General features: G+C 41.1%; 1 protein-coding gene and 1 non-coding gene across 4 annotated transcripts in view; both read right to left on the bottom strand.

Annotated features, from left to right (window-relative positions):
- cep104 (centrosomal protein 104) overlaps window positions 1–24,721 on the bottom strand; it is a 237,202-nt gene that overhangs the window by 51,377 nt on the left and 161,104 nt on the right. For 2 of the 3 annotated variants that reach the window (XM_078239162.1, XM_078239163.1), the window contains 2 exons: window positions 21,024–21,162; window positions 1,290–1,357 (listed from right to left, as the gene is read on the bottom strand). In XM_078239162.1, the coding sequence (XP_078095288.1) occupies window positions 1,290–1,357; window positions 21,024–21,162 (207 nt within the window). The remainder of the gene's footprint in view (window positions 1–1,289; window positions 1,358–21,023; window positions 21,163–24,721) is intronic. The other variant, XR_013500551.1, reaches the window with a different exon arrangement.
- LOC144510315 (small nucleolar RNA U109) lies at window positions 8,441–8,582 on the bottom strand. The gene has a single exon (XR_013500619.1). It is a non-coding gene; the product is annotated as a small nucleolar RNA U109 (small nucleolar RNA).

The raw sequence follows: 24,721 nt of genomic DNA, 5'->3' as shown, positions 1-24,721 counted from the left end.
GCACTCTTTCCCCAGCACTGATAAGAGTTGCTACTCTTACTTGTTCAGGTTTCTTGTTTAACTGTGTGACAATTTCATAGTTCTGTCATTGAGACTGGAACAATTCCAATTTATTTTCAAATCTCCCTTCACCTTCATAAAGAACCGGTACTGGAATATTCAAAGCCACACTGACTCACCCAGCAGTCAATGAACTGTACAAAATTGCAATTTGAAGTTTTGATTATTCTCTGCTGTTTCTTACAGTAGCTAGCTCTCTTCCAGTTATCAAAATCTACGCAAACACCTGACACCATGTTCCAAGCGGTGGAGGAAATGGCTTCTGCTCTCAAGCCTTTATGCACAAAGGATGGCAAGTCACAGTGTGCAAAGGTACTTCACCAAACAATGGCCATCAAATCCCATTAAACAATCACCTTTACTAGTGCTTATTCTTTAAGTTCCCAAATCCTACCAAATATTCATCCATTTTATTTTCAGAAATTTCTTAATCAATACAGCTAAGAGGCCATTTCAACAAATACATTACTTAGAAGAATAAGCCATAGATTTTGCTAGTATCTAGTTACCTGCCAACCTTTCAACACAAGTTAAAAAATAATTTCCCAATTGAGCAAATGAGCCTGTAGCTTGATTACTAAGCTAAAAGATTATGGATAGGTTCAGTGTCACCACCACCTGGTCAATAATTTGGTAGAACGTATTGCTTACCCTCACAGAACCTGCCCTATTTTTATGCCATTAGTCTGCTGGCCAGTAACTTAATAGACCAGATCATTCTTCTGGTTTCCATACCACTGAAAGCAAAGTGAATGAGAATCAGGCACGATCTAAGACATGTGATCAACTCCACCAGGTTGCTTTACAGACATTGTAAATGAAAATGTACTCTTACTTTCTAAATTCAATCTCTAATCCATGTTGTGTCAGCTTATTCAGCTATGACTACAAAAGAGAACAACGATTAACTCAGTGTCTCCATGCTTGAGAAGTACCCTGATCATCTTCACCACTCCGTGATCGCTGCTGGAAATGTATATGTACATTGGCACATTAGTTCTGCCTAGGCAAAGTTAAAAAGCTGTCCATAGTTCTACCTTCAAAAGAACAAGGATGTAGCGAGACACCAGGGCAAATATCGAGAGGAATTTACAATTATAAAGGGAAAGATAACAATCATAAAGGAAAGGCTAAAAGGCACTCTCTTACCTACAAAATGGAGAGAAAAACCTTTGCACTTGAACTCTGAAGAACTAATGCAAGCTTTACACCATTTTTCAAGTTCTTACCTCTTCCCCTGGCTGGAAATTCTCATGACAAAGTGGACAGTGGTTGGCAACTTTCTCAGGTTTGGCTGCTGCAAAAGAGTTACAGAAAAACACTTCATAACTTTCCATATCATTCATTTGAATGTTTCTTAGAATATTTCAATTTTATGGATGAACTATTATAAATTGTGATGGGCATAATATCCATATATAATATATACATATGTACACAACATATTTTCATCTACTGCGCTTTTGACTTGATCTACTACACTGCTGACTATGTCAGAAATCATATAAAATTCAGAATCCAAAATAGTGATGCAGATTCATGAGTTTTATATGTGGGACAAATTGCTCATGAAATGAGATGGCCTTATGCATAGCTCTTTTTATTACACTATGCTGTACCAATAAGCCTGCGAACTGGATCTTGTACCCCCAATTCAATATTCAATCAAACTGTCTCTTTTATATTTGAAACTGGTTTTAATAAAAGGAAATAAAAAGGTGCTTTACATTAGGCACTGGCTATCCTAGTATAAGTCTGCCTCATTTGGCAAGGGTAGCTGAGAGAAAGTACCCATTTTATTTAGCAAACTTTGGAATTATTACTGGCTTGGAGGCGGCGAGAGGGAAGACCAAAATGCTGGTAATTGGCAACACAAGCTACCCTCCATGGTCAATGCGAAATCTTTTATCATATCACTGATGCCAACCACATGCCCCTGAAATGCTTCTCAAAAGAGTGAGGAAAAGCAAATTAAAATTCCCTACAACATTACCTTGTTCAATAAAGCAACCATAGTTATCAGGGCAATATATATTGGATTTTAGAGGCAGATGAATGGCAGCAATGTTAATTTTTCCTTGGAAACACATCGATTTCACTCATCACATTAGTATTTATTCTCATTCCTCAGGTGTATAATGACAAAGCACAACAATGGGGCTTCTTTGCCAGTTGGTTATTTACAGGTTAGCGTGGAAAGTTGCTGCTTTCTATATTCAAGAAAGTAGCGGCTGTGTGGGGTGCTACATTTTAGTTATCCTGCGCAATGTTTTATTTCCACTTCAGTGAGAATTGGGCAACTGCACGTAATTAAGTAGCTTACTCATTGGCAGAGAACATGGTGCAGCTCCTGCAATGGTTCTCTGCTTGTCTGATGACAGCATTACTGTAACCAAATTCAAAGATGCTGAGGCCTGACGGCATGAACTGGCAGGTGCACTAACCATTAGAATCTCTAGCCCCTCATGCAATGACTTTTCATTCACCTGCTTATATGAGCTCCTCTGCCAAAATAAAAAGTCAATCATCAAATATAAATGTGTGCATCTGTATACATAAGGATTCTTGCTCCTGTTTATCCATTTTATTTTTATTCAATCGTGGGACATGGGTGTCGCTGGCTGGCCAGCATTTATTGCCCATCCAAAGTTGCCCTTGAGAAGGTGGTGGTGAGCTGCTTTCTTGAATCGCTGCAGTCCATGTGCTGTGGGCTGATAAAATATTAAGAGGGATTTGACTCTTCAGCTTTGTCTGTACAACTTATTCATAAAACCTCAGTCAAACCTTTACTTCAGTGTTTGACTTCTCCAAAGTATTTTTTCTGTCAAACTCCACTTTAGTACAATTCCAAACATTCAGATTCAGATGCATGTGTTTCATCCTGCACAGAATTCCACTTTCCCTCAATCCTTGCTGACTTTATTGGCTCCTTACCCATCAACAAATCAATTTTAAATCTTTATCCTTGTTTCAAGTTTATCCATGCCATCACCTTTATCTCCTCCGGAACTTTCTTCAAACCTTTCCCAACATCCTCCACTTTCCTTGCCACGGTCTGCTTTGCTGTTGACTTAATTTAATCAGCATGGTGCAAGCATTGCTGAAATGCTCTTGCAGATACAATGTGCCACTCCTGACTTTTTAAACAGTTCAATCCCTGAAACTTAGCTCTGGATCCATGTTTTTGATTCTGCATTGCTATCAGTGGAACAGGATGTCATATTTAACATCTCGCCTATTTACTTGTTGTTCCTTCCAGCTCAAATCTGATAAGGGATAGAAATGAAATACATTTGGATCTAAGAGAATATATTTTTATACAAAATAAAGGCCAGTAATTATTAATTCCACAGAGTATTGGGAAAAATCAAGCAAATCAAAGAAAGATATAGAAAATTAAGAACACAATGCTGATATGGTAGCATACTGATTGTTACTGGACTAGCAATCCAAATGCCTTGAGTAAGGATCCAGCGAGTTCACATCCCACAACGGCAGCTGGGGGGATTTCAATTCAGTAAATTAAATAAATTTGAATTAAAAGCAAATATCAGCAATGGTGACCATGAAATGATTGTATTGTTGTAAAGTAAATCTGGTTCGCTTATGCCACTCTTATCCAGCCTGGCCTATATGTGACTCCAAACCCACAGCTACACCATTAACTCTTCACTGCCTTCTTGTATTTACACTCCACTGTATCAAACTACTCCAAAACGTGTAATATGAATAAAAATCAGACAGTTCACTTGACTTTGTCCTATACAACAAAGACATAAGCAGCTAACCTCTATTATTGTTGCCTTTGGTCTTTTAAGCGGCAATTGTGGATTTGAACTTACAGATAACACTGGAGGCAACACTGTTAGCAAACTTCACCTTTGGGCACTATGCTCACCATTTACAAGGCAGACTCTGCATGGGGCTCTACATAGAACTCTCCATCTCTCCATGCTGTCGGGGCTGAAGGTCATTTCAGAGGATATACAAGAAATTGACACTGGATGCAAAGACAGATGAACAGAAAGATGATCATCAAATTGGAGTTCGGGTAGTTGCTGGTCATATCATCGCCTCCAAAGAAGATCTCTTGGAAGATAAAGATGAAGAACACCAGCATACTACTATTCAAGAAGAAAGTCCAGCAACTGACAATGTGGACGATGTTAAGAACATTGTGACCCTATGTCACTGATGATATACCCTGTGCATTTACATATTGAACGTATACCTCTGACACCAGATTTTTGACTCAATAAATTATACTTACATTATTCTATATCTCTCCCCAAAGTCTCTGCCTTCATCTCTGGTGCACAAAAATAAATGTTATGGTGGTTTCACTAATTTTCCCATCCTTGTTCACATGTCTATTGGAGGTTGTTCTTGTCCTCTCTGGTACTCCATAGAGTAGCTTGGGAATCTTCAGGGACTCTGTTCAGGTTGTCTTACTGGTCACATGGGTAGTTAGTCCATTCTATTGATGGTCTTGTTGGTGTAGTCTCAACCAGACAGGGTCTCGGACTTGTAGCGTGCAATCTTCTTCCCATCAGAAGTTTTGATGGCGCTAACCCATTCTGCATTGGTGTGGAATAGGAGCTCAACAGTGCTAATGAGATCATCATTTTTTGCAATAAAACTTTGACCGTTCTTACTCCACGCTTGGTCTCACCATTTGCTTGTACGTGGCGAATACGTCGTATGAACAAATGCAGAGTCTTCTGTAAATTTCTTGAACCCTTAATTTACAAATTGTGGCCCATTGTCTGAAACAACAAGGTCTGGAATGCCATGTGTGGGGAAAAATATATTTTAGTGAACTGATAATTGCTTGAAGTTGTTTCATTCAGACTTTTAACCTAAATCCAACTGGAGTAATCGTCAACAACTGTGAGGAATGTATTTCCCTTCATCTCAAAAAAAATCAGTTCCAAGACATTCCCAGGGTCTGGATGGAAATGATGATGCCGTTGATTGGTTGTACAGCTGATGGAGCTCAAAATCATGAAATTCCTGGCCACCCAAACTGAATTTTGTGCTCCAGCACAACATTTTAAAATGCCGAGATATCACTAGTATATTTGAAGGATTTCAAGTCTGTGGACTCCCATGCTGAATACATCTAGAAGAAACCCCAAGGACAGCGAGGGCAGCAGAATATATGCTGGATGGGGCGCTTCGATGCCCAGATTTGGTAGCCTCTATTATACTGGGCAGCATTACAACCAAACTAAATGGGAGAATTTAGCAAGTCAGGAGTGAGCAGTCAAGAGGGACTGCAAGTAACAGAATTGTATTCAACCACAGTTTCCAATCTCATGATCTGGCATATCTCTCGCTTCACCAACACCATCAGGCAAGGGAACCAACCCTGGTTCAATGAGGTATGTAGGAGAACATGCCAGAAGCAGCACCAGGGATATTTAAGAATTAAGTGTCAACTTAGCACTGCCATTGGAAATAGACTACACGCAAGCTCAACAACAGAACCATAATGCTCCTAAGCTAAACCCGCAGCGAAGCAACCCCACAACCAATGAATCATATCAAAGCTCTGCAGTTCTACCACATCCAGTTATGCATAACGGTAATCAAATTAACAGAAGGCAGCAACTCTAGAAACGTGGAGTGAATCTAATTGACTGGACAGACTTTAAGAATGGAGGGAGCTTTCCAGGAGGCAGAAATGAATTACCCACTTGATAGTTCTGGTTAAAGGAGGTTGCAAATGCTTTATAGCCTTATTTGTGCCCTCACATGCTGGACTCTGCCATCACCAAGACTGAGCCTGGGGCAGACAGTGAGAGGATCAACACAAGAGGAAAATGCTACTTGACCTCTTCCTTTGGCTTCTCCCTTTTTACTTGGTGTTGCCGCAATGCAGATTGTGCCCTTCATCATCTCCTTCTGCCAATCTACCATTCTTCTTCCAATCATCCTGCATTTAAGTCTTTTACCACCACATCTTTCCATCTGATCCGGATCATCATCTTTTTCTTGACAGTCCCATATCCATCACTCAACTCACCAAATGTCTCCCCTCTTTCCACAACTGATGAGCAGTCCATTTCAATTTCTTATTTACTTTCTTTGATGCTCCCACAATATTCATTGACCACCTCCTGTGTTGGTTTCTGATCTTGTCCTCTTTACTCTATAGATCCATCTTAGCCTCTGCATTTACTTGATCCCTACTTGACCTTATCTGGCCCAATTGAGCACAAAGATAGTGTTTGAGGGAAGCCAATTATCTGAGCCCTCGGGCATCGCTGCTAGAGTTCCTCAGGGCTTCACTCCCTCGGTTTTGCACTGTAATGCCATCCAACATCTTTGGGCTTAAGTCTTGGAGTGGGTCTTACTCTCAATGATCTTCAGCTGCTTCATCATGGACTTTTCTCCATCATAAGATCAGAACTGGGAATATTCATTGATGATTACATTCCATTTGGAACCCCTCAGACAATGAAGCAGTCTGTGCCTGCATGCAACAAAATATTCAAGCTAGGGCTGGTAAGTGACAAGTAACATTTGCACCACACAAAGTTCGGGCAGAACAAGAATGTCTAACCATGTCGTCTTGAATTCAACAGCATTATCACCACCTCTGACTCAAAGTGTTCCAGTGTCAATTATTCACTTTTGAAACCAATCTGAAGACACTTTGTTTTCCAGAGTTAAATTTCTGTTTTGATGTTGCAAAAATGTTGACAATTTTTGATCTCTACAGGGATTATTAACTCCTAAAGAGATAAAGAATTTGAAAGTAAAATTTAACTGCACGTCATCATTTGGTCTGAGTCAAAAATGAAAATGGAAGGAGAAATCTGCCCTAAAAAAAATGTGCTCAAGGACAAACGTACAATGAGAATAGAGAACCAACCATTGGCCTGATCTTGAGCATGTATTGGAATGGTTCTATGAAAATCAGAATGGCTTTTGTTGTGACTGGATATGCAAGTGGGCCAAAATCAAATCCCGAGTCCAGTTAAAGATTTTAGAGCAGCAGCTAGTTGGTATAGCTGCTTTATGGAACAAAACAGTTTTGTGGCAGAAAACCAAGACACCATGATATCAAAATGATCAGTTTCCAACAATTCACACATTATATTACATCAGCAACATGGATGAAACACCCATGAGGCAGCAGTGATGGCCACTGCGCCACCCTTGTTGTAATTGCTTCTGTAACCAAAGTTGCCACCCATCCCCTCCTTTTTGTATCCCCATTGTGCCAGAAAACTGTGTAACGAAGAATGTTGAGCTATTATCACTGTCTCCTGTTAAGCCATGCTTCTGTCATGGCTATGATATCATTCCATCAAGCTTCTATCTGTCTCCTCAGCCTTCTTTGGCAACACCTTCCAAATCTGAAACCTCTAATGCAGTGAAGGACATGGGCTTCCCCTCCCCAGATCTCTCAGCATTCTGACTTGGATGTGTACTATTGTTCTTTTATTGTTGTGTACAAAAGTCCTGGAACTTCCTACTAACAGCATTGTACGAGCTCCCGAACACATGGTTCAAGAAGGTGACTCAGAACCCAGTTCATCAGCCCAGTTTCCCGGGATGGGCGTTCTTTTTTCTGCGAGAAGAGTTTGAGTAGATGAGACCTATATTCCTCGGAACTTAGGAGAGAGGTGATCTAATGGAAACATAAAATTCTGAGTTTGTAGGGTAGATACTGACAAAATAATTCCCTCGTTAGGGAATCTAGAACATGGGGGCCACAATGTCAGAATAAGAGGTCAGCTATTAAGGACTGCCATGAAGAAAAATTTCTTTACTCAAGAGTTGTGAACCGTGGGAATTTTTTACTTCAGAGAGCAGTGGATGCTTGATTATTCAGTACATTAAAGTTAGAGGGTGACAGATCTTTGGCTACTAAGGGCATTAAGAGAAATAAGGATAGTGTGGATCTGAGGGGAAAAGGTGAAGCAAATATGAAAATGCTAAGTCAGACATTAAATGCTGACATTCAACTACAAAAAAAGTTATTTAGGATTTACTGACTTTGTGACGATGTGTGTGCTTTCCGACTGTCGAAATTAAGGATAGTTGATTGAGCTTTTGCTTCCACTCAAAAAGTAACCCGTTCTTATTACTGGCACAAAAATGTGCACTGGACCCCATCAAGGGGGCTATTTGGTCCTTCTGCTCATGTCAGTTTACAAACAAGTACTTCAAAAGTAGGCATCAGTAATTATCTATGCAGAAACCCTTCTTTTTGTTAATTGTTCATGGACACTAAAGCAACTCAGTGCATAACATGGATCAAATTTTATGCCACCCCAAATCTTTATAGGTTAATGAAACATCAACGGGGGAGCTTTCCATTTATTTTCCCCACACTTACTGGCTCCCATCATTTATTATTGTGCAGTGGTGTCAGAGACTTATACTACCATTCAGTCTGTGCTGAAAGACTGCTGGCCCTGTCATCTCTGAAATTTCTCTTGCACGTTATCGTATCAAACACCTAATGGGAATAGATGTCTGAACTTTCAGAAATTATAATCGTGCATTAGCTTTATATCATTCCATCTCTTCACCTGGCTACAAGATATTCAGGAAAGATAAGAAAGGGTGAAGCAAGAAGCAGAATGGCAATGCTGATCAAAGATACTGGAACGGGATTTTGTACTCAAGGTCTCAAAGACAATCTATTTGATTAGCATTAAGAGACAACTGAAGAGCTATTATGTTGCTAGGTGTATACTACAGGCCACGGAATAGTGGGAAGGAGGTTTGAGGAGCAAGTTTCAGTAAGATGCAAGAACTGTGAGTTATAATAATATGGGATTCAATTATTATAGGAAAATAATGTTAAGGACAAAGAGGAGTGAAATTCCTGAAGTACGTATGGCAGAACGTTATTTATCAGTGTGTTTCCTGTCCAATGAGGAACTTGTTCTGAAGAATGAAAAAGTGGAACATGTTTGAATGGGTGAAAGGAAGGGCACGTGAATATTGAGCTGGAGTTGAAAAAGAAAAACAATAAATATTATGCTCAAAACCAGTACAGAACCAAACTGAATACATGGGAGAGCGTAACAAATGAATTATAAGCAGGAGTACATCATTCGGCCCCTCAAGCCTGAACCATCATTTCATAGAATCCTACAGTGCAGGAGGCCATTCGGCCCATCAAGTCTGCACCGACACAATCCTACACAGGTCCTATCCCCATAACCCCATGCATTTACCCTAGCTAGCCTCTCCCCCCCCGACACTAAGGGGCAATTTAGCATGACCAATTTACCTAACCCGCATATCTTTGGACTGTGGGAGGAAACAGGAGCACCCAGAGGAAACCCGCGCAGACACGGGGAGAATGTGCAAACTCCACACAGACAGTGACCCAAGCCGGGACCCGAACCTGGGAGCCTGGTGCTGTGAGTCAGCAGTGCTAACCACAGTCACCATGCCGCCCTATAATTTGATAAGATCATGGCTGATCTGATTGTGGCCCTACTTCCTGTCTACCCAGTCAGTCAAGATTCCATCCAGCCCGGCCTTAATATGGAGGAGAAAATAAGAGAGACACCGAAGACATGATGTCATGTAAATGTGCTTTACATCAAATAATGTTTTTTAAATCTACTGGTGGGAAATCTGTAAGAAGTTTAACAACACCAGGTTAAAGTCCAACAGGTTTATTTGGTAGCAAAAGCCACACAAGCTTTCGGAGCTCTAAGCCCCTTCTTCAGGTGAAGAAGGGGCTTGGAGCTCCAAAAGCTTGGGTGGCTTTTGCTACCAAATAAACCTGTTGGACTTTAACCTGGTGTTGTTAAACTTCTTACTGTGTTTACCCCAGTCCAACGCCGGCATCTCCACATCGGGAAATCTGTAAACAGATTTTTTAAAAACAGACTAACATGATTTGAACTCCCAAGATAGCTAAACCTAATTTGTCTCACAATACATTCCAATTCACTGGAGTGGAGTCAGTCTGTTCGCAAAACCCAAGGACAATCACTTCAGGGGAGTGTGAAGGACTCATCACCTCTCTCATTAGCAAAGCATCTATGGTAATCAGCAGAGGTATTCTAGAAATCATAGAAACCCTACAGTACAGAAAGAGGCCATTCGGCCCATCGAGTCTGCACCGACCACAATCCCACCCAGGCCCTACCCCCATATCCCTACATATTTACCCGCTAATCCCTCTAACCTACGCATCTCAGAACACTAAGGGGCAATTTTAGCATGGCCAATCAACCTAACCCGCACATCTTTGGACTGTGGGAGGAAACCGGAGCACCCGGAGGAAACCCACGCAGACACGAGGAGAATGTGCAAACTCCACACAGACAGTGACCCGAGCCGGGAATCGAACCCAGGTCCCTGGAGTTGTGAAGCAGCAGTGCTAACCACTGTGCTACCGTGCCGCCCATTCTACTGTTGGAGATGGTCCATTAAGACTAATCACTTTGACAATGTACCTAGCTTTCAGACATAAGCTAAGCAAGTCACATTTGGAATACATGAACAATGTATTTTTTTTAAATCCCCCTGCAATTGGAAGAAGGTCATCTGATTGGCAAGCCCTTTGTATGTTTTTCAGCAGAATGGAGAACAAGCAACTTGCGGAGATGACCCAAGCAGGTTCCCTCCTACCTCCCTTTCTTTCCAACACCTCGAGCCCCGTTTGCTGACTGTGTTCATCCAAGAATGCCCTGCAGCAGCTAGAGATTTCTCAGAAAAATCCCACTCAGCACTACAGTCTCTCGAAAAACAACAAACTCAAGTCGTCTAGAACTTAAAACTGAAGCGCAAGATTAAATTTGGCTCAAAGCCAGACTCTATAATCTTTTTTTATAGACGCAAGTTCAGACAACCTATCCTTCCCCACTCGACAATCTGTATTTCAGTGTGAACTTCGATTGTATCCATGTGCACATTGGTGTATATGTTGTTATTTTAGTTAGATCGGTTTAAATATAAATAAAGCAAACCCTTCTTTGTTAAACTCAAGACAACCTGCCCTACAGGTTACTTTATGATCACAGTCCATAAATATTTAAATATTCACTGAATTGGCAAGTATATCCTTGTCAAACGAAAAAAAACAATGCTTTCCTTCTTTGACTGCAACAAAGAAGGGAATATTTCAACACTTACTCATCTGGTGTAAAATTAAATCAGCAGGTAATAAAAGAGGGAACCCAAATAAACACACAAATAACAAAAGGACCACCTAGTGAAAGGTTGGGCAATCTAGAGACCAAAAACAAGATCTTCTCCTGGAAGCAGAAGGTATGGCTGAGGTATTTATCGGGGCGGGGACTCTCCACTGGTCAGAGTCAGGAGTCATATCTAGCACAAAGGAAGATGTTGTAATGGTCGGAGGTCAATCATCTCAATCCGAGGACATCACTGCAGGAGCTCCTCTGGGTAGTGTCCCGAGTAAGAAGTCTCACAACACCAGGTTAAAGTCCAACAGGTTTATTTGGTAGCAAATACCATAAGCTTTCGGAGCGCTGCCCCTTCGTCAGATGGAGTGGATATCCACTCCATCTGACGAAGGGGCAGCGCTCCGAAAGCTTATGGTATTTGCTACCAAATAAACCTGTTGGACTTTAACCTGGTGTTGTGAGACTTCTTACTGTGCTTACCCCAGTCCAACGCCGGCATCTCCACATAGTGTCCTGAGCCCAACCATCTTCAGCTGATTCATCAATGACCTTCCTTCATCATAAGGTCAGAGGGGGGGCGGATGTTTGCTGATGACTGCACAATGTTCAACACCACTCACAGCTCCTCAGATACTGAAGCAGTCCATGACCAAATGCAGCAAGGCTCGGACAATATCCAGGCTTGGGCTGACAAGTGGCAAGTAACATTTGCGCCACACAAATGCCATGAAATGATCAACTCCAACAAGAGAGGATTGAACCATCATCGTTTGACATTCAATGACATAATCATCACTGAATTTCCCAATATCAATAGCCTGGGATTTCCACTGACCAGAAACTGAACTGGATTAACCACATAAATACTGTGGCTAGCAAATCCTAGCGAGTAACTAATCTACTGACTCGCCAAAACCTGCCCAGCATCCACAGGGCACAAGCCAGAAGTGTGAAGGAATACTCTCCACTTGCCTGGATGAGTGCAGCTCCATCAACAAGAAGCTCACCACCATCCAGGACAAAGCAACTTCTTGATTGGCATTTGATTCACAAACATTCATTCCCTCCTGAACAGCAGTATGCGAATACCTACACATGGACTGCAGCAATTCAAGCAGGCAGCTCACCACTACCTTCTCACAAGCATTTAGGGATGGCAACAAATGTAGCCTAGCCAGTGATGCCACCATCCCATAAATAAATTAGAAAAAGTAAATCAGGACCTTGCATCTCTACTCACAAAAGAAGGTGCTACCAATGTCGTAGGAAAGAAAGAGATAATAGAGAAATTGGAAAGAATAGAAATAAAAATGAGGTACTTTATAAGGTTGGGAGTTCTCACTTGTGCAGAAGTCACCTGGCCTGAATGGGATGCATCCTCAGTTGCCAGGGTATTTATGGGTTAAAGCAGAGACTCTGGCCACATTTGTCTAGTAAGAAGTTTAACAACACCAGGTTAAAGTCCAACAGGTTTATTTGGTAGCAAAAGCCACCAAATAAACCTGTTGGACTTTAACCTGGTGTTGTTAAACTTCTTACTCTGTTTACCCCTGTCCAACGCCGGCATCTCCACATCATCACATTTGTCTAACCTTGGAGGAATTGCCAGAAGACTGAAGTGTAAAAACAAGAACAATAAACTTGGCAACTAAATGTAATCCGCCTATGATCAGTGATGTGGAATCTTTTGGAGGAAATAATACAAGACAAAATGAACTGTCCCTTGGAAAAACATGGGTTAATAAAAGAACTGCTAGAATGAACTGGTTGTGCAAGTCATGTATGACTAACTTCATTGAATTAGTTTCTTCTTTCACAAGATGTGGGCATTGCTGGATAGGCCAGCATTTGTTAACCATCCCTAATTGCCTTTGGGAAGATGGTGGCGAGAGACTTGGGATAAATGGGTTGGCCAGGTGTAACTAGTGGGGTGGACAGGGTTCAGCTCTCTGGCGCCAACTATTTACGATCCATATTAATGATTTGGATGCAGGGATAGTAGGTACCATAACCAAGTTTGCAGATGATATTGAAATGTCAGTAAGTTGTGATAATGAAATAAGAAATTTACAAATGGATGTGGGTAGGTGAAGTGAATGGGACAAAATTTGGCAGATGGAGTTTAACGTGGATAAGTTTTGGTGGAAAAAATACAAAGACAAATTATCTAAAAGGAGAGACACTTCAGAGTGCTTCAGTGCAGAGGGATCTGGGTTCCTCGTTCTTGAATCACGGAAAGCTAGTATGAGGGTACAGCAGGTACCCTCATACTAGCATTTATTGATAAATAGAATATAAAAGTAGCGATGATGTGGAGATGCCGACGTTGGACTGGGGTGGGCACAGTAAGGTCTCACAACACCAGGTTAAAGTCCAACAGGTTTATTTTGAATCACGAGCTTTCTGAGCGCTGATCCTTCATCAGGCGAGTGACTCGCCTGATGAAGGAACAGCGCTCTGAAAGCTCATGATGCCAAATAAACTTGTTGGACTACTGTAAAAGTAGTGAAGTATTGCTGCTACTGTACAAAGCATTAGTGAGCCTGCACTTAGAATATTGTGCACAGTTTTGGTCCCCTTGAGGATGCATTGGAGACGGTTCAGAGGTGGTTCACTAGATTGATTCCAGAGATGAGAGGTTTATCTTACGAAGAGGGGTTGGGCAGTTTAGGCCTACATTCCCTGTAGTTTAGAAGAATGATGTGGAGATGCCGGCGTTGGACTGGGGTAAACACAGTAAGAAGTCTCACAACACCAGGTTAAGCTTATGGTATTTGCTACCAAATAAACCTGTTGGACTTTAACCTGGTGTTGTGAGACTTCTTACTGTGTTTAGAAGAATGACAGAAAATCTGATTGAGGTGTACAAGATGATCAGGCGGATTGACAAAGTAGAAATGGATAGGATATTTCCTCTCGTAGGGCATTCTAGAACAAGAGGTCATAGCTTTAGGATAAAGGGTGGCAGATTTAAAAGAGAGATAAGGGGAAATTCTCTCAAAGGGTCACAAATCAGTTAAATTCATTACCCAAGAGCGTGGTGGATGTCGGGACTTTGACTAAGGCCAAGAATGTCATAAGTATAAGATAATCACTTATAAATCCAATGGGGAATTCAAGAGGAACTTCATCACTCAGAACGGTTAGACTGGGAAATGTCGAGAGAATATAGAGCTACATTCCAGTGTTTCTAAAAATTCATTTTGAAGGTACATGTGTCATTAGTAAGGTTAGAATTTATTGCTCAATCCAGTTGCCCTTGATAAGGCAGTACGGAGATTCTTCTCCAGTCACTACAATCTGTGTGCTGGAAAGGTTATCCAACAGTACTGTTAGGTTGGAAGTTCCAGGACCCATAGTATCATGCTATATTATCAAACTCTTTCTGAAGTGCCTAATCACAATGATAGGAAAGCTATAATTTGCTGTATTTTAAGAATAATTAGCTCATTGTCCCATGTATGTTTCTTCCTTTGGGATGGTCAAATAATCACGGGATTAAAATGTGGCACTTGTCCAACAAATTAAATTGGCTCAGCAAACAAAGAGAGAAACACCAAAGGATGGCTCCAAAAGATAGACTACTGTGCAGTTCCAAACATTGAACTATCAGAAATATAGGATGTTATGGAAAGATAATGAAAGAAATGTTCACAGAAGGAAATTACTGTGATATTGCACAAGCAATGTATGGCCAACAACATTCTATATATGGACGATCTTGCTCTGGCAGCACAAGCAGCACCCTTCAATGACATTGAATCCACCTTGAAGGGGGACATTATCATGCAGGAATATTTACAGAAACTCAGCTCAAGCTAAATCCCTGCAAAACAACAGTCAGTGCATTCCACCTTGCCAGCAGGAATGCTAAGTACACCTAGAAGTGACCTTGCATGGAAATAATATGTAACATGACCTCACACTGACCCATCTCAGAATAAAATTCGACCACACTCTAGCACTCTATTTAAAAAATATATATTTTGTGGGATGTAGGTGTCACTGGCAAGGCCAGCATTTGTTGCCCATCCCCAATTGCCCTTGAACTGAGTGGTTTGCTAGACTATTTCAGAGGGTAGTTAAAAGTCAGTCACATTGCTGAGTAGTCACATGTAGGCCAAACCAGATAAGGGCAGATTTCCATATTATTATCCATTATTAGTGAACTAAATGGATTTTTATGATAAATCGCTGATGAAGAATTATGGTCTTTACTGAGAGTAGCTTTATATTCCAGATGTTTCATTAATCAATTTAGTGGGCAGCATAGTGGCACAGTGGCTAGCACTGCTGCCTCACAGTGCCAAGGACCTGGGTTCGATTCCTGACTTGGGTCACTGTCTGTGTGGAGTTTGCATGGATTTCCTCCAGATGCTCCGTTCAGTCCAAAAACCACTGTGCTGGTTAGGTGCATTGGCCATGCTGAATTCTCCCTCAGTGTACCCGAACAAGTGCTGGAGTGTGGCGACTAGGGGATTTTCACAGTAACATCATTGCAGTGTTAATGTGAGCCTACTTGTGACTAATAAGTAAATAAATAAACTTTAATTTCTTAATTTGAATTCACAGCTTCCACAGTGGGATTTGAACCTGTGTTGCAAGATATTAGCTCGAGCTTCTGGATTACCAGTCCAATGACATTACCACTATGCCTGCGTCTACCCATGACTACCTGAAGACAAAGACCAGAATCAAATTGGCACTGAAACTGCAAAACTAAGCTGGAAAGTTTGAGCTCTTTAGGTATCAGCCATAGCCGCTGTGTGCTCTGTAGCTGAATGCAGTGCACCAGTATGAAGGTGCTGCTTGCGTTGGCAGAGTAAGATCATTCACGGAGAGAACATCATTGACAGAATACCACTCGTGTAATGCCACAGCCATTTCCTTCTGTGAGCATTTTGTTCTCCAGAACAACCTGTATTTCTAATACTTCAATGTTTGGAACTGCACAATGGATCAGTCATTCTTTTTGAACTATTTTGTGATGTTACTCATTGTTTTTTGATACCCAAGTGAACAAAGCAATTTGGTGCATTATTGGAAACCTCAAATCAATGTTACCACCTGGGTTACCCTTGCTATCACTTCCCTGTCTATTTGCCCCAGTGCTGCAACTCTCCATTAGTCCAGTAAACCTTGGAAAACAAATTTCTTGACATTCACCAGGACCTCAACAACGTCCTAGAACCAGCTTGTAATCACGCACTGCCCATTTCAACCCAAATGTTTAATTTTCAACTATGTCACTTCAACCACATCAACCTGAATGAAGCTTGGACTTATAAGTCACACATATCTCATGAAACATCCAATTGTCTGTGAAGTTATTAGGTAATCCCAAAAAGCATAGGCAGAGATGATGGCAGACGTGATACCTCATGAAAATGTTATTGAAATGAAAAATTAAAACCTCTCTATGACTTCAGCCACCTAGAACAGATCACGGAAAATCACAACCAGGAAGGAAGCATTATAGCCATTCACTCCCCTCCTTCTGGTGCAATTCCCTAGCTTAACTACCTGAATGTAAAGTAACAGCTATGGCTCTCCATTAAAAACAGCTGCAAGTAATGTTAATGGAGTAAATTGATTATCTCTACTACTGAGCAAATTTGGCGCAAAAATAATAGCCTTTACAAAGCAAAAGTAGATAGATGTAGTTTTGACATATGGGCTTTCCAACGGATAGCAAAAAAAGCATGAATTGTTGAGAAGAAAGGACAAAGAACAATACAGCACAGGAACAGGCCCTTCGGCCCTCCAAGCCCGCGCCGCTCCCTGGTCCAAACTAGACCATTCTTTTGCATCCCTCCATTCCCACTCCGTTCATATGGCTGTCTAGATAAGTCTTAAACGTTCCCAGTGTGTCCGCCTCCACCACCTTGCCTGGCAGCGCATTCCAGGCCCCCACCACCCTCTGTGTAAAATATGTCCGTCTGATATCTGTGTTAAACCTCCCCCCCTTCACCTTGAACCTATGACCCCTCGTGAACGTCACCACCGACCTGGGGAAAAGCTTCCCACCGTTCACCCTATCTATGCCTTTCATAATTTTATACACCTCTATTAAGTCTCCCCTCATCCTCCGTCTTTCCAGGGAGAACAACCCCAGTTTACCCAATCTCTCCTCATAACTAAGCCCCTCCATATCAGGTAACATCCTGGTAAACCTCCTCTGTACTCTCTCCAAAGCCTCCACGTCCTTCTGGTAGTGTGGCGACCAGAACTGGACGCAGTATTCCAGATGCGGCCGAACCAACGTTCTATACATCTGCAACATCAGACCCCAACTTTTATACTCTATGCCCCGTCCTATAAAGGCAAGCATGCCATATGCCTTCTTCACCACCTTCTCCACCTGTGACGTCACTTTCAAGGATCTGTGGACTTGCACACCCAGGTCCCTCTGCGTATCTACACCCTTTATGGTTCTGCCATTTATCGTATAGCTCCTCCCTACATTATTTCTACCAAAATGCATCACTTCGCATTTATCAGGACTGAACTCCATCTGCCATTTCTTTGCCCAAATTTCCAGCCTATCTATATCCTATAGAACCCATCGACTTAAAACTAACGCAAATCCTCAGAAAACCCAACAGGGTTTAAGCCAGCTGGGATGATTTTTCAGTAACTAATACGTTTCAAGATGAAATCAGGTCAACTCCAAAAGCTACAATACAGATTAAATTGAATAGACCATTGACGAGCCTATGCACAATACGTTAATTGTCTACTATCCGTAGCTTTTCCCCCCACAACCCAAAAGGCTGTCCACGGTTTCTACAGCAATAAATCTGTTTGGTTTCTATGGCAACAACAAATCAAAGCATGGTTGTTGGTCATCGTCCAGAAAGCAAATCACCAAGTAGACAAACCATTCACACATATAATGATTCTATATCCTAACCGCCATACAAATGAAGTCTCCAAATTGTCTATGCATCTGCAAGTACAGAAATCAATCAGAAAATACATTTTTTAGACATTTCAAATAGATGGCAGACTTGTAAATTTCAACTTCTTAGTAGAAAAGCAGCAGTAAGATGGTTAGAGGTGCTCCAGTTGCTCTGTGTGCAAATGTGTAACCTGGTGGTATTGTTATTCTTACAGTGGTGATTTTAGCCGGGACAAGTAGAGTTCATGTGTGAGTGTGCCCAAGTGTGTGGTTGGCCGATTTTATTTTTAAAACTACTTCAGCTGCTGTGGACATTTCTGTGCAGCAGAAGAATGAAGGTTTATCTACAAGACAACTTCAGCACTCCAAGAACACTCACCAACAATCTTCCACAGGCAGTGTTCTGGCACTGACACTCCTTATCATCTGCACAAGCGTCATGTTCACCACATCATCACAAAAATGTACTTATGCTGATGCTATTGCCCTGATAATTTGGGCACAATCTTTCCAGCATATGGATGCCACACTAAATTCTGATCTGTCCAAAATGGATGAATATGTCTGCAAGGTGGAAACTGCAACCAAACCCAGCCAAGTCTGTCATCACTGCATTCCATCTTGAAAACATCCAGGCACAACACCCTAAATATCACCTCCTACGGAGAAAAAGTGCAGCGTGACCCAATTCTCACCCAATCTTGGGAGTGCTCCCTTGGCCACTCTCTAACTTACCATCAAAAGCTCCGTTAAGTCTGCGGTAAAGACCAAAACATGAGTGAACACATCCATAAGTTCACAGGCATAAGTTGGGGTGCATAAATCTTGTCGTCCGTACTTCTGCTGTAGCTTTGGTCTCCTCAACATCTGGTTACTATGCAACTGTATGGGCCTCACATTGTCACACTGCACTCGGACACAAATTCACTCATTAATGAGGAGAATCAACTATGAGGTCAACGCCAATTCAGTGGTTACCAGTCCTTCAAAAATCACCTTTTCCTCCATTCAATATGATACAAGTTGTTTATCTGTGTTGTTGTTGTTGAATCAGCAGCAACTTGGGCCTCCCCATCCACCACATGGATCTACTAAAGCCCTTCTGGATACAAATCAAACATCTCCAACTCCCTAACACTGATGAAAGCTGGAAGAAAGCTTGGGCAGAAAATATCCTCCCAAATAACCACACATTGTCTCTAAACCAACATCTCAATAACCAGCCTTCTATTGAGGGTGGACAACCTTCATTAGAATACCAACTTGACATTCTTGATGTGGCCACCTGATGGGTAGAGTTGAAGCTACAATCAGATCAGCCTGGATCTCATTAAATGGCAAGATAGGCTCCAGGGGCCGAATAGCAAATTCTGCCCCCCAATTCATATGTTCATAATTATAAGTCACACCTCAAATCCTTGCCTGGCTGCGACTGTAATGATCCTGACCAAACCATGGAGTACATCAGAAGTTATTGTCCCCAAATCAAGTTCAAGGGTGAGATATTTGAGTTACACTTGCTCTCTAGTGGGTCTCTGGACTGGTAAGGGAACTTTGCATTAAAACTGTGGTGAGAGATCCTGCTCCTAAATGACCCCATACGAAAGACGACTAAGATGATCAAGTGAATGACCGAGAGGGTGATTGGTGGGGCAAGAGGATGTGATCGGGGGAGTTGGGTTTTGAGGGCTAGTTGGGACAGGTTTGCTGTTGGGGGTGGGGAATTGTTGGATTGGGCTGTCATTGACCTACATCAGAAATTAGCATTGGGACAATATTAACCTAAACATCTGATTAAGTATCACAGATGTAGCCCAAGTCTCCTACACTGCCGTCAGTCTCAGCAACATTCTTGTAGTGCCCTGGGCAGTGCAAACCAACCCACTGGAAGTTTAAACTTGCCAGGCGATTCCCTCATGTGTGGCTTAGAACTTCTGATTGGTCTTAATACACAACAGCACGAAATTCTCAACATTCACTGCTATTGGCATCAGAAGATCTGGCCCATATTATTTAAAATAATTGTTCATTCTGGATTGATTTATTATTGTGCTGTCAGCCATAATTTGCACAGTGTATATAAATTAACAAAGACTGACCTCAGCTTATGATACCCAAGAAAAGCAAAAGGAATCAGATGGAATATAAAATACTTTTAGAGCAACCAAAAAAAACAGCACTTTCGTTTCTGCCTGAAACCTATAACACTTAGGATGCTATAATTGGTAACTTTTAAAATTGACATTAATGCAAATAAGTAACGGTAATTGCTTTGTAGACAAAAAAAGGTTGAGAAAGGCATGTAGAATCTAGATTTTATAAATAAAGACAGAGTACAAAAAATAAAGTTATGATGCACCTCTATAAAATACTGGTTTGGCCTTAATGGAGTACTATGTAAATTCTGGGCATTAAATTTTAGGAAGACAGTGAAAAAGACAAAAGCAGATCTGCAGGGTTAAGAACCAGAAGATATAGATTTAAGGTGACTAGCGAATGAACCAAAGGCAACATGTAAAAAATCTCTTAAAATTTTACACAGTGGGAGGTTAGGATCTGGATCTCTGCTTCAGTCTGATGGAAGCAGATTCAATTTGCACTTCGGAAAGGAAATTGGATAAGCATCTGTGTGAAGAGGAAAATACTGGCAGTTCTAAAGGGAAAAGGCAATGGAATGGAACTTGTCAAATTCTTCTTGCAGAGAGCCAGCATGGATTTGATCAGCTAAATGGCTATCTGCTGTGACCTGTATGATCCTATAAGCAACTGCTTGTTTTAAACATGAAATATTTTAAATAGTGTGGACTAGACTAATGCCAGAAGTTTAGTTTAAAAGCAAAACAAATGCATCCTTATAAATCCTTCAGAGAAACAAACATGACTGAACAAAACTAGATCTGATTAGGTTACAACATCTTTTGGCTTACCATTGCAGCTCTTCATCTTGACATGTTCCGGCAGGTCTTCTTTTGCTACTGCCTCACCACAGCGATGACATTTCCCAAAACTGTCTTTCTTGTCGCACTCGGTCAGCCTGTGCTCTGTAAGTGTGGCTATTTCTACTACCTAGATAGAAGTAGTACAGATATGGAACTGTGTTTAGAAACAAAAGGCTGTATGCTGTATCACTGCTATTTGTAAACGGGTAATATTCATGGCGTTTACAGTTTGTAACAAAGGGTGGTAAAAAGCTCATGCTGTAGGTTGAAAAGTATCAATAATGTTTAATAATGAAACGTAGATTCAATAGGTTTCAAATTAAACATTCATTTCTGAAAGTGTAAAGTGCACATATATCAAATTCAACATCCACATCAAGAGAGATAACTCAGCCATTATTTTGCTATTTTTGTGAGCAAAAGAAAGTAGCAGGCGCTACATTGAACTATATAGAAGCATCTAACTCCAGTTTTGGAAGATAGAAAAGCACACTGTAGACTATTTTGTGCCACAATCCCATTTTGAACTAAATTTATGGTAGTGTATTATTTTAAACAAGAACTTAGTTCAGGAAGGCTAATCATTTCAAGAAGTGGGAAATTTGACTGGCCATTTCATGAAATCAGCAGTTTCACAAATTGGGGGTAACTCAGAAAAACAAGATAGAGGATCACTACAGCTTTTAAATTGGCAAAACCACTCATTACATTTTCAACGATATTAGGATGTCAGGGGTTATAGCTGACCAACTGGACTAAACATTTCAGGAACAATTACAGCTCCACAAAAAGAATGATGATATGTTCAAAGTGTCTTCTTTAGTTCATGAAAAATGTCTGCTTGCCCAACAAGAGATGCTGCAGAGGGCTGTAAGAAGGATCAGCTCAGTGAATACTGGCCCCATATTCCCTGCAGAAAGTCCTTCAGCTGCCTCAAAGAACGACTGAACACCCATAATGCTTATAATCCTTAATAAACATAATCTTTAATGCTACAGGATTCACCAAAATCTTGAACATTTCGGTCTTGAATCATCAATCTTTCCTATTGTATTGTTTGAAGACCCCCAAAACTTAAAACAGTTTTGTAAAGGCTCAGGAAGAGCAAGAAAAAAAAAAGTTTGTTTATTAGTGTCATAAATAGCCTTACATTAACACTGCAATGAAGTTTACTGTGAAAATTCTCGAATGGGAAGGTGTCAGTTCCAAGTAGCTAGGCATGTCATAACATTGGTTGCTTGGGTCTTGTGAGTCATGGCATTTAATTCATGAGTTTACATAGCACAGGGTGGGCTGGCGGCAGGGAAATGAGGTTTGGGAAGGACTATTTATTGAATTATCATTTAAATGGGGTTCTGCAGCTTGATTGTGCTGTAGTGGAAATGATGTCTTGTGGATTTGCTCTCTGTAACAGAGGTATTGAAGATAGTTGCACTGAGAGACTGGGCTGGGAGGCAGCACACACTTGGAAGTGGTGGTGGGAGCAGGTGACTGACCTAAGCAAAGGAGAGAGTTTTGGAAGGACTGGGATGAAGCACTGTGGAATTGATTTTGAGATCTGAAAGTAGCACAAGGTATATTCTGGCGTTTATAGACCCTTAAAGGGAGGGAAGGAAGGGGTGTCCCATGGTTTGTTTGGGGGAGGTGGATATTTCTGAGACGCTCCAGCAATGGGAAGGACCCCCACAGTATGGAATGGTGTTACACTATGGTGGAAATTATGGCTGATTGACTGGTGCAGGGGAATGGAAGTTGCAAACTTTAATCAATTTCCCCCATTCATTATAAGGCCAGAAACAAACGGGCAATGCTGCAGGGAATGATGGCACAGTGCCAATGTCCTTGAAAATGGAGCTAAGAAATTTTATTTAAGTGCTATCATGTGCATGTGGAACTTGGGTCACACTTTTTCCATCACTACTAATGACTGGCTCAAAATAAAACATATCAGAACGGAAGTCGTAGGAAACCCCCCAAAAGTCAGAAAACTTACTCATAGGAACCTATCAATCTTGATGTCAAGAAAACTTAAGTTTGAAAGAAAAATGGTAAACCAATCAACTTGCTCAAAAACTTCCAAATCCTTTCATCTGTCAGTTTTTGTGCTTAGGTTCTAATGTTTGTAATCTAAATATAAAAAAAAGCTTTAGCATGTCTACCCAGCAAACAAATTTTAATTAAACTAAAATGGAGATATGGTTAGGCAGAATTGGAAAAAGTGAAACTGACAGGTTTAATCATGTTATTGGGAACTAGGAAACCTTTTCACAATGAGTTATTGCTGATTGTTTTAAAAAAATAGGAACAACTTGAACTTTTGACACCTGTGAACAAAACCAAAACATACAAACAGTTATATTTTGAGTTAACCGAATCGTGTTGCAGACATATACTACCGTTCAGTCTGTTCTTTTGAGACTAACGGCCCTATTATCCTCAGTCGCTGTAGCACGTTGCTGGAATGTCATACGCCTTATTGAGAAAGGAGCAGAAATCAGACTTCATTCAGTGTGAATAAAATCACGATATTAACGTGCATTTTAATTCATACTATGTGACACAATATATAACATATTGGCTGCTATAGTTCGAGTCCCTCTTTCCTCCAATCACATTTATTTTGTTCATGATATACTCCAGTTGTCTCCTTTCACTGTTAGCCCCACTCAGTTGGATTTGTTTTGAATTTCCAAAGATCAGGGATACAGCACCTCAAACCTTTAACTTCCTTCATGGGTCACTCCATGATCAGTAACTGAATCCTAGGTGAATTTTCTCCCTCCTAATTCTTTGAGCTTGAGACCAACCCAAGAGTGAGAAATATTCTGGATTAAACAGCCTTTTCCCATAGCTTTAGACTTCAGGCACTGAGGCTAATTGTAGCCCCAACTAAGATCAACTGATGGCAGTTTCTAGTTGAAATCTTGGAACTTTATGAATTGAATCACTCAGTACAGCATCACTGCATTTACTCAATACACTATGCACAGGAATGGTACGCCTGACATACGATGAACGTCTGAGGATCGTGGGATTATATTCATTGGAGTTTAGGAGGTTGAGGGGAGATCTGATAGAAACTTACAAGATAATGAACGGCTTAGATAGGATGGACGTAGGGAAGTTGTTTCCATTAACAGGGGAGACTAGGACGCGGGGGCACAGCCTTAGAATAAAAGGGAGTCACTTTAGAACAGAGATGAGGAGAAATTTCTTCAGCCAGAGAGTGGTGGGTCTGTGGAATTCATTGCCACAGAGGGCTGTGGAGGCCGAGACGTTGAGCGTCTTCAAGACAGAAATTGATAAATTCTTGATTTCTCGAGGAATTAAGGGCTATGGGGAGAGAGCGGGTAAATGGAGTTGAAATCAACCATGATTGAATGGTGGAGTGGACTCGATGGGCCGAATGGCCTTACTTCCGCTCCTATGTCTTATGGTCTTATGGTCTTATGGTACTGCAATCTTAAATATACTAGTGTTAAAAAAACATAGAACTTCCTACAAAGAAATCTTTCAGAATAGCAAAGGTCAGCTGTAGAACAAGACTCATCTATGTAACATGCAGCTTGGTTTGTGAAAGGAACACTGTACAGATTTGAATTCTACTCTCCAGCCAAGACTTTCAGCTACAACTTCCACACCTATGACTGGTTCAAGACATAAATTTCAGCAAAACGAGAAGGGAC

The sequence above is a fragment of the Mustelus asterias genome, chromosome 22 (genome assembly GCF_964213995.1).
Source record: "Mustelus asterias chromosome 22, sMusAst1.hap1.1, whole genome shotgun sequence".
In the NCBI taxonomy this organism is placed as follows: Eukaryota; Metazoa; Chordata; class Chondrichthyes; order Carcharhiniformes; family Triakidae; genus Mustelus; species Mustelus asterias.
The sequence above is the reverse complement of the archived record's forward strand: the minus strand, read 5'-3'. Positions and strand labels throughout refer to the sequence as shown.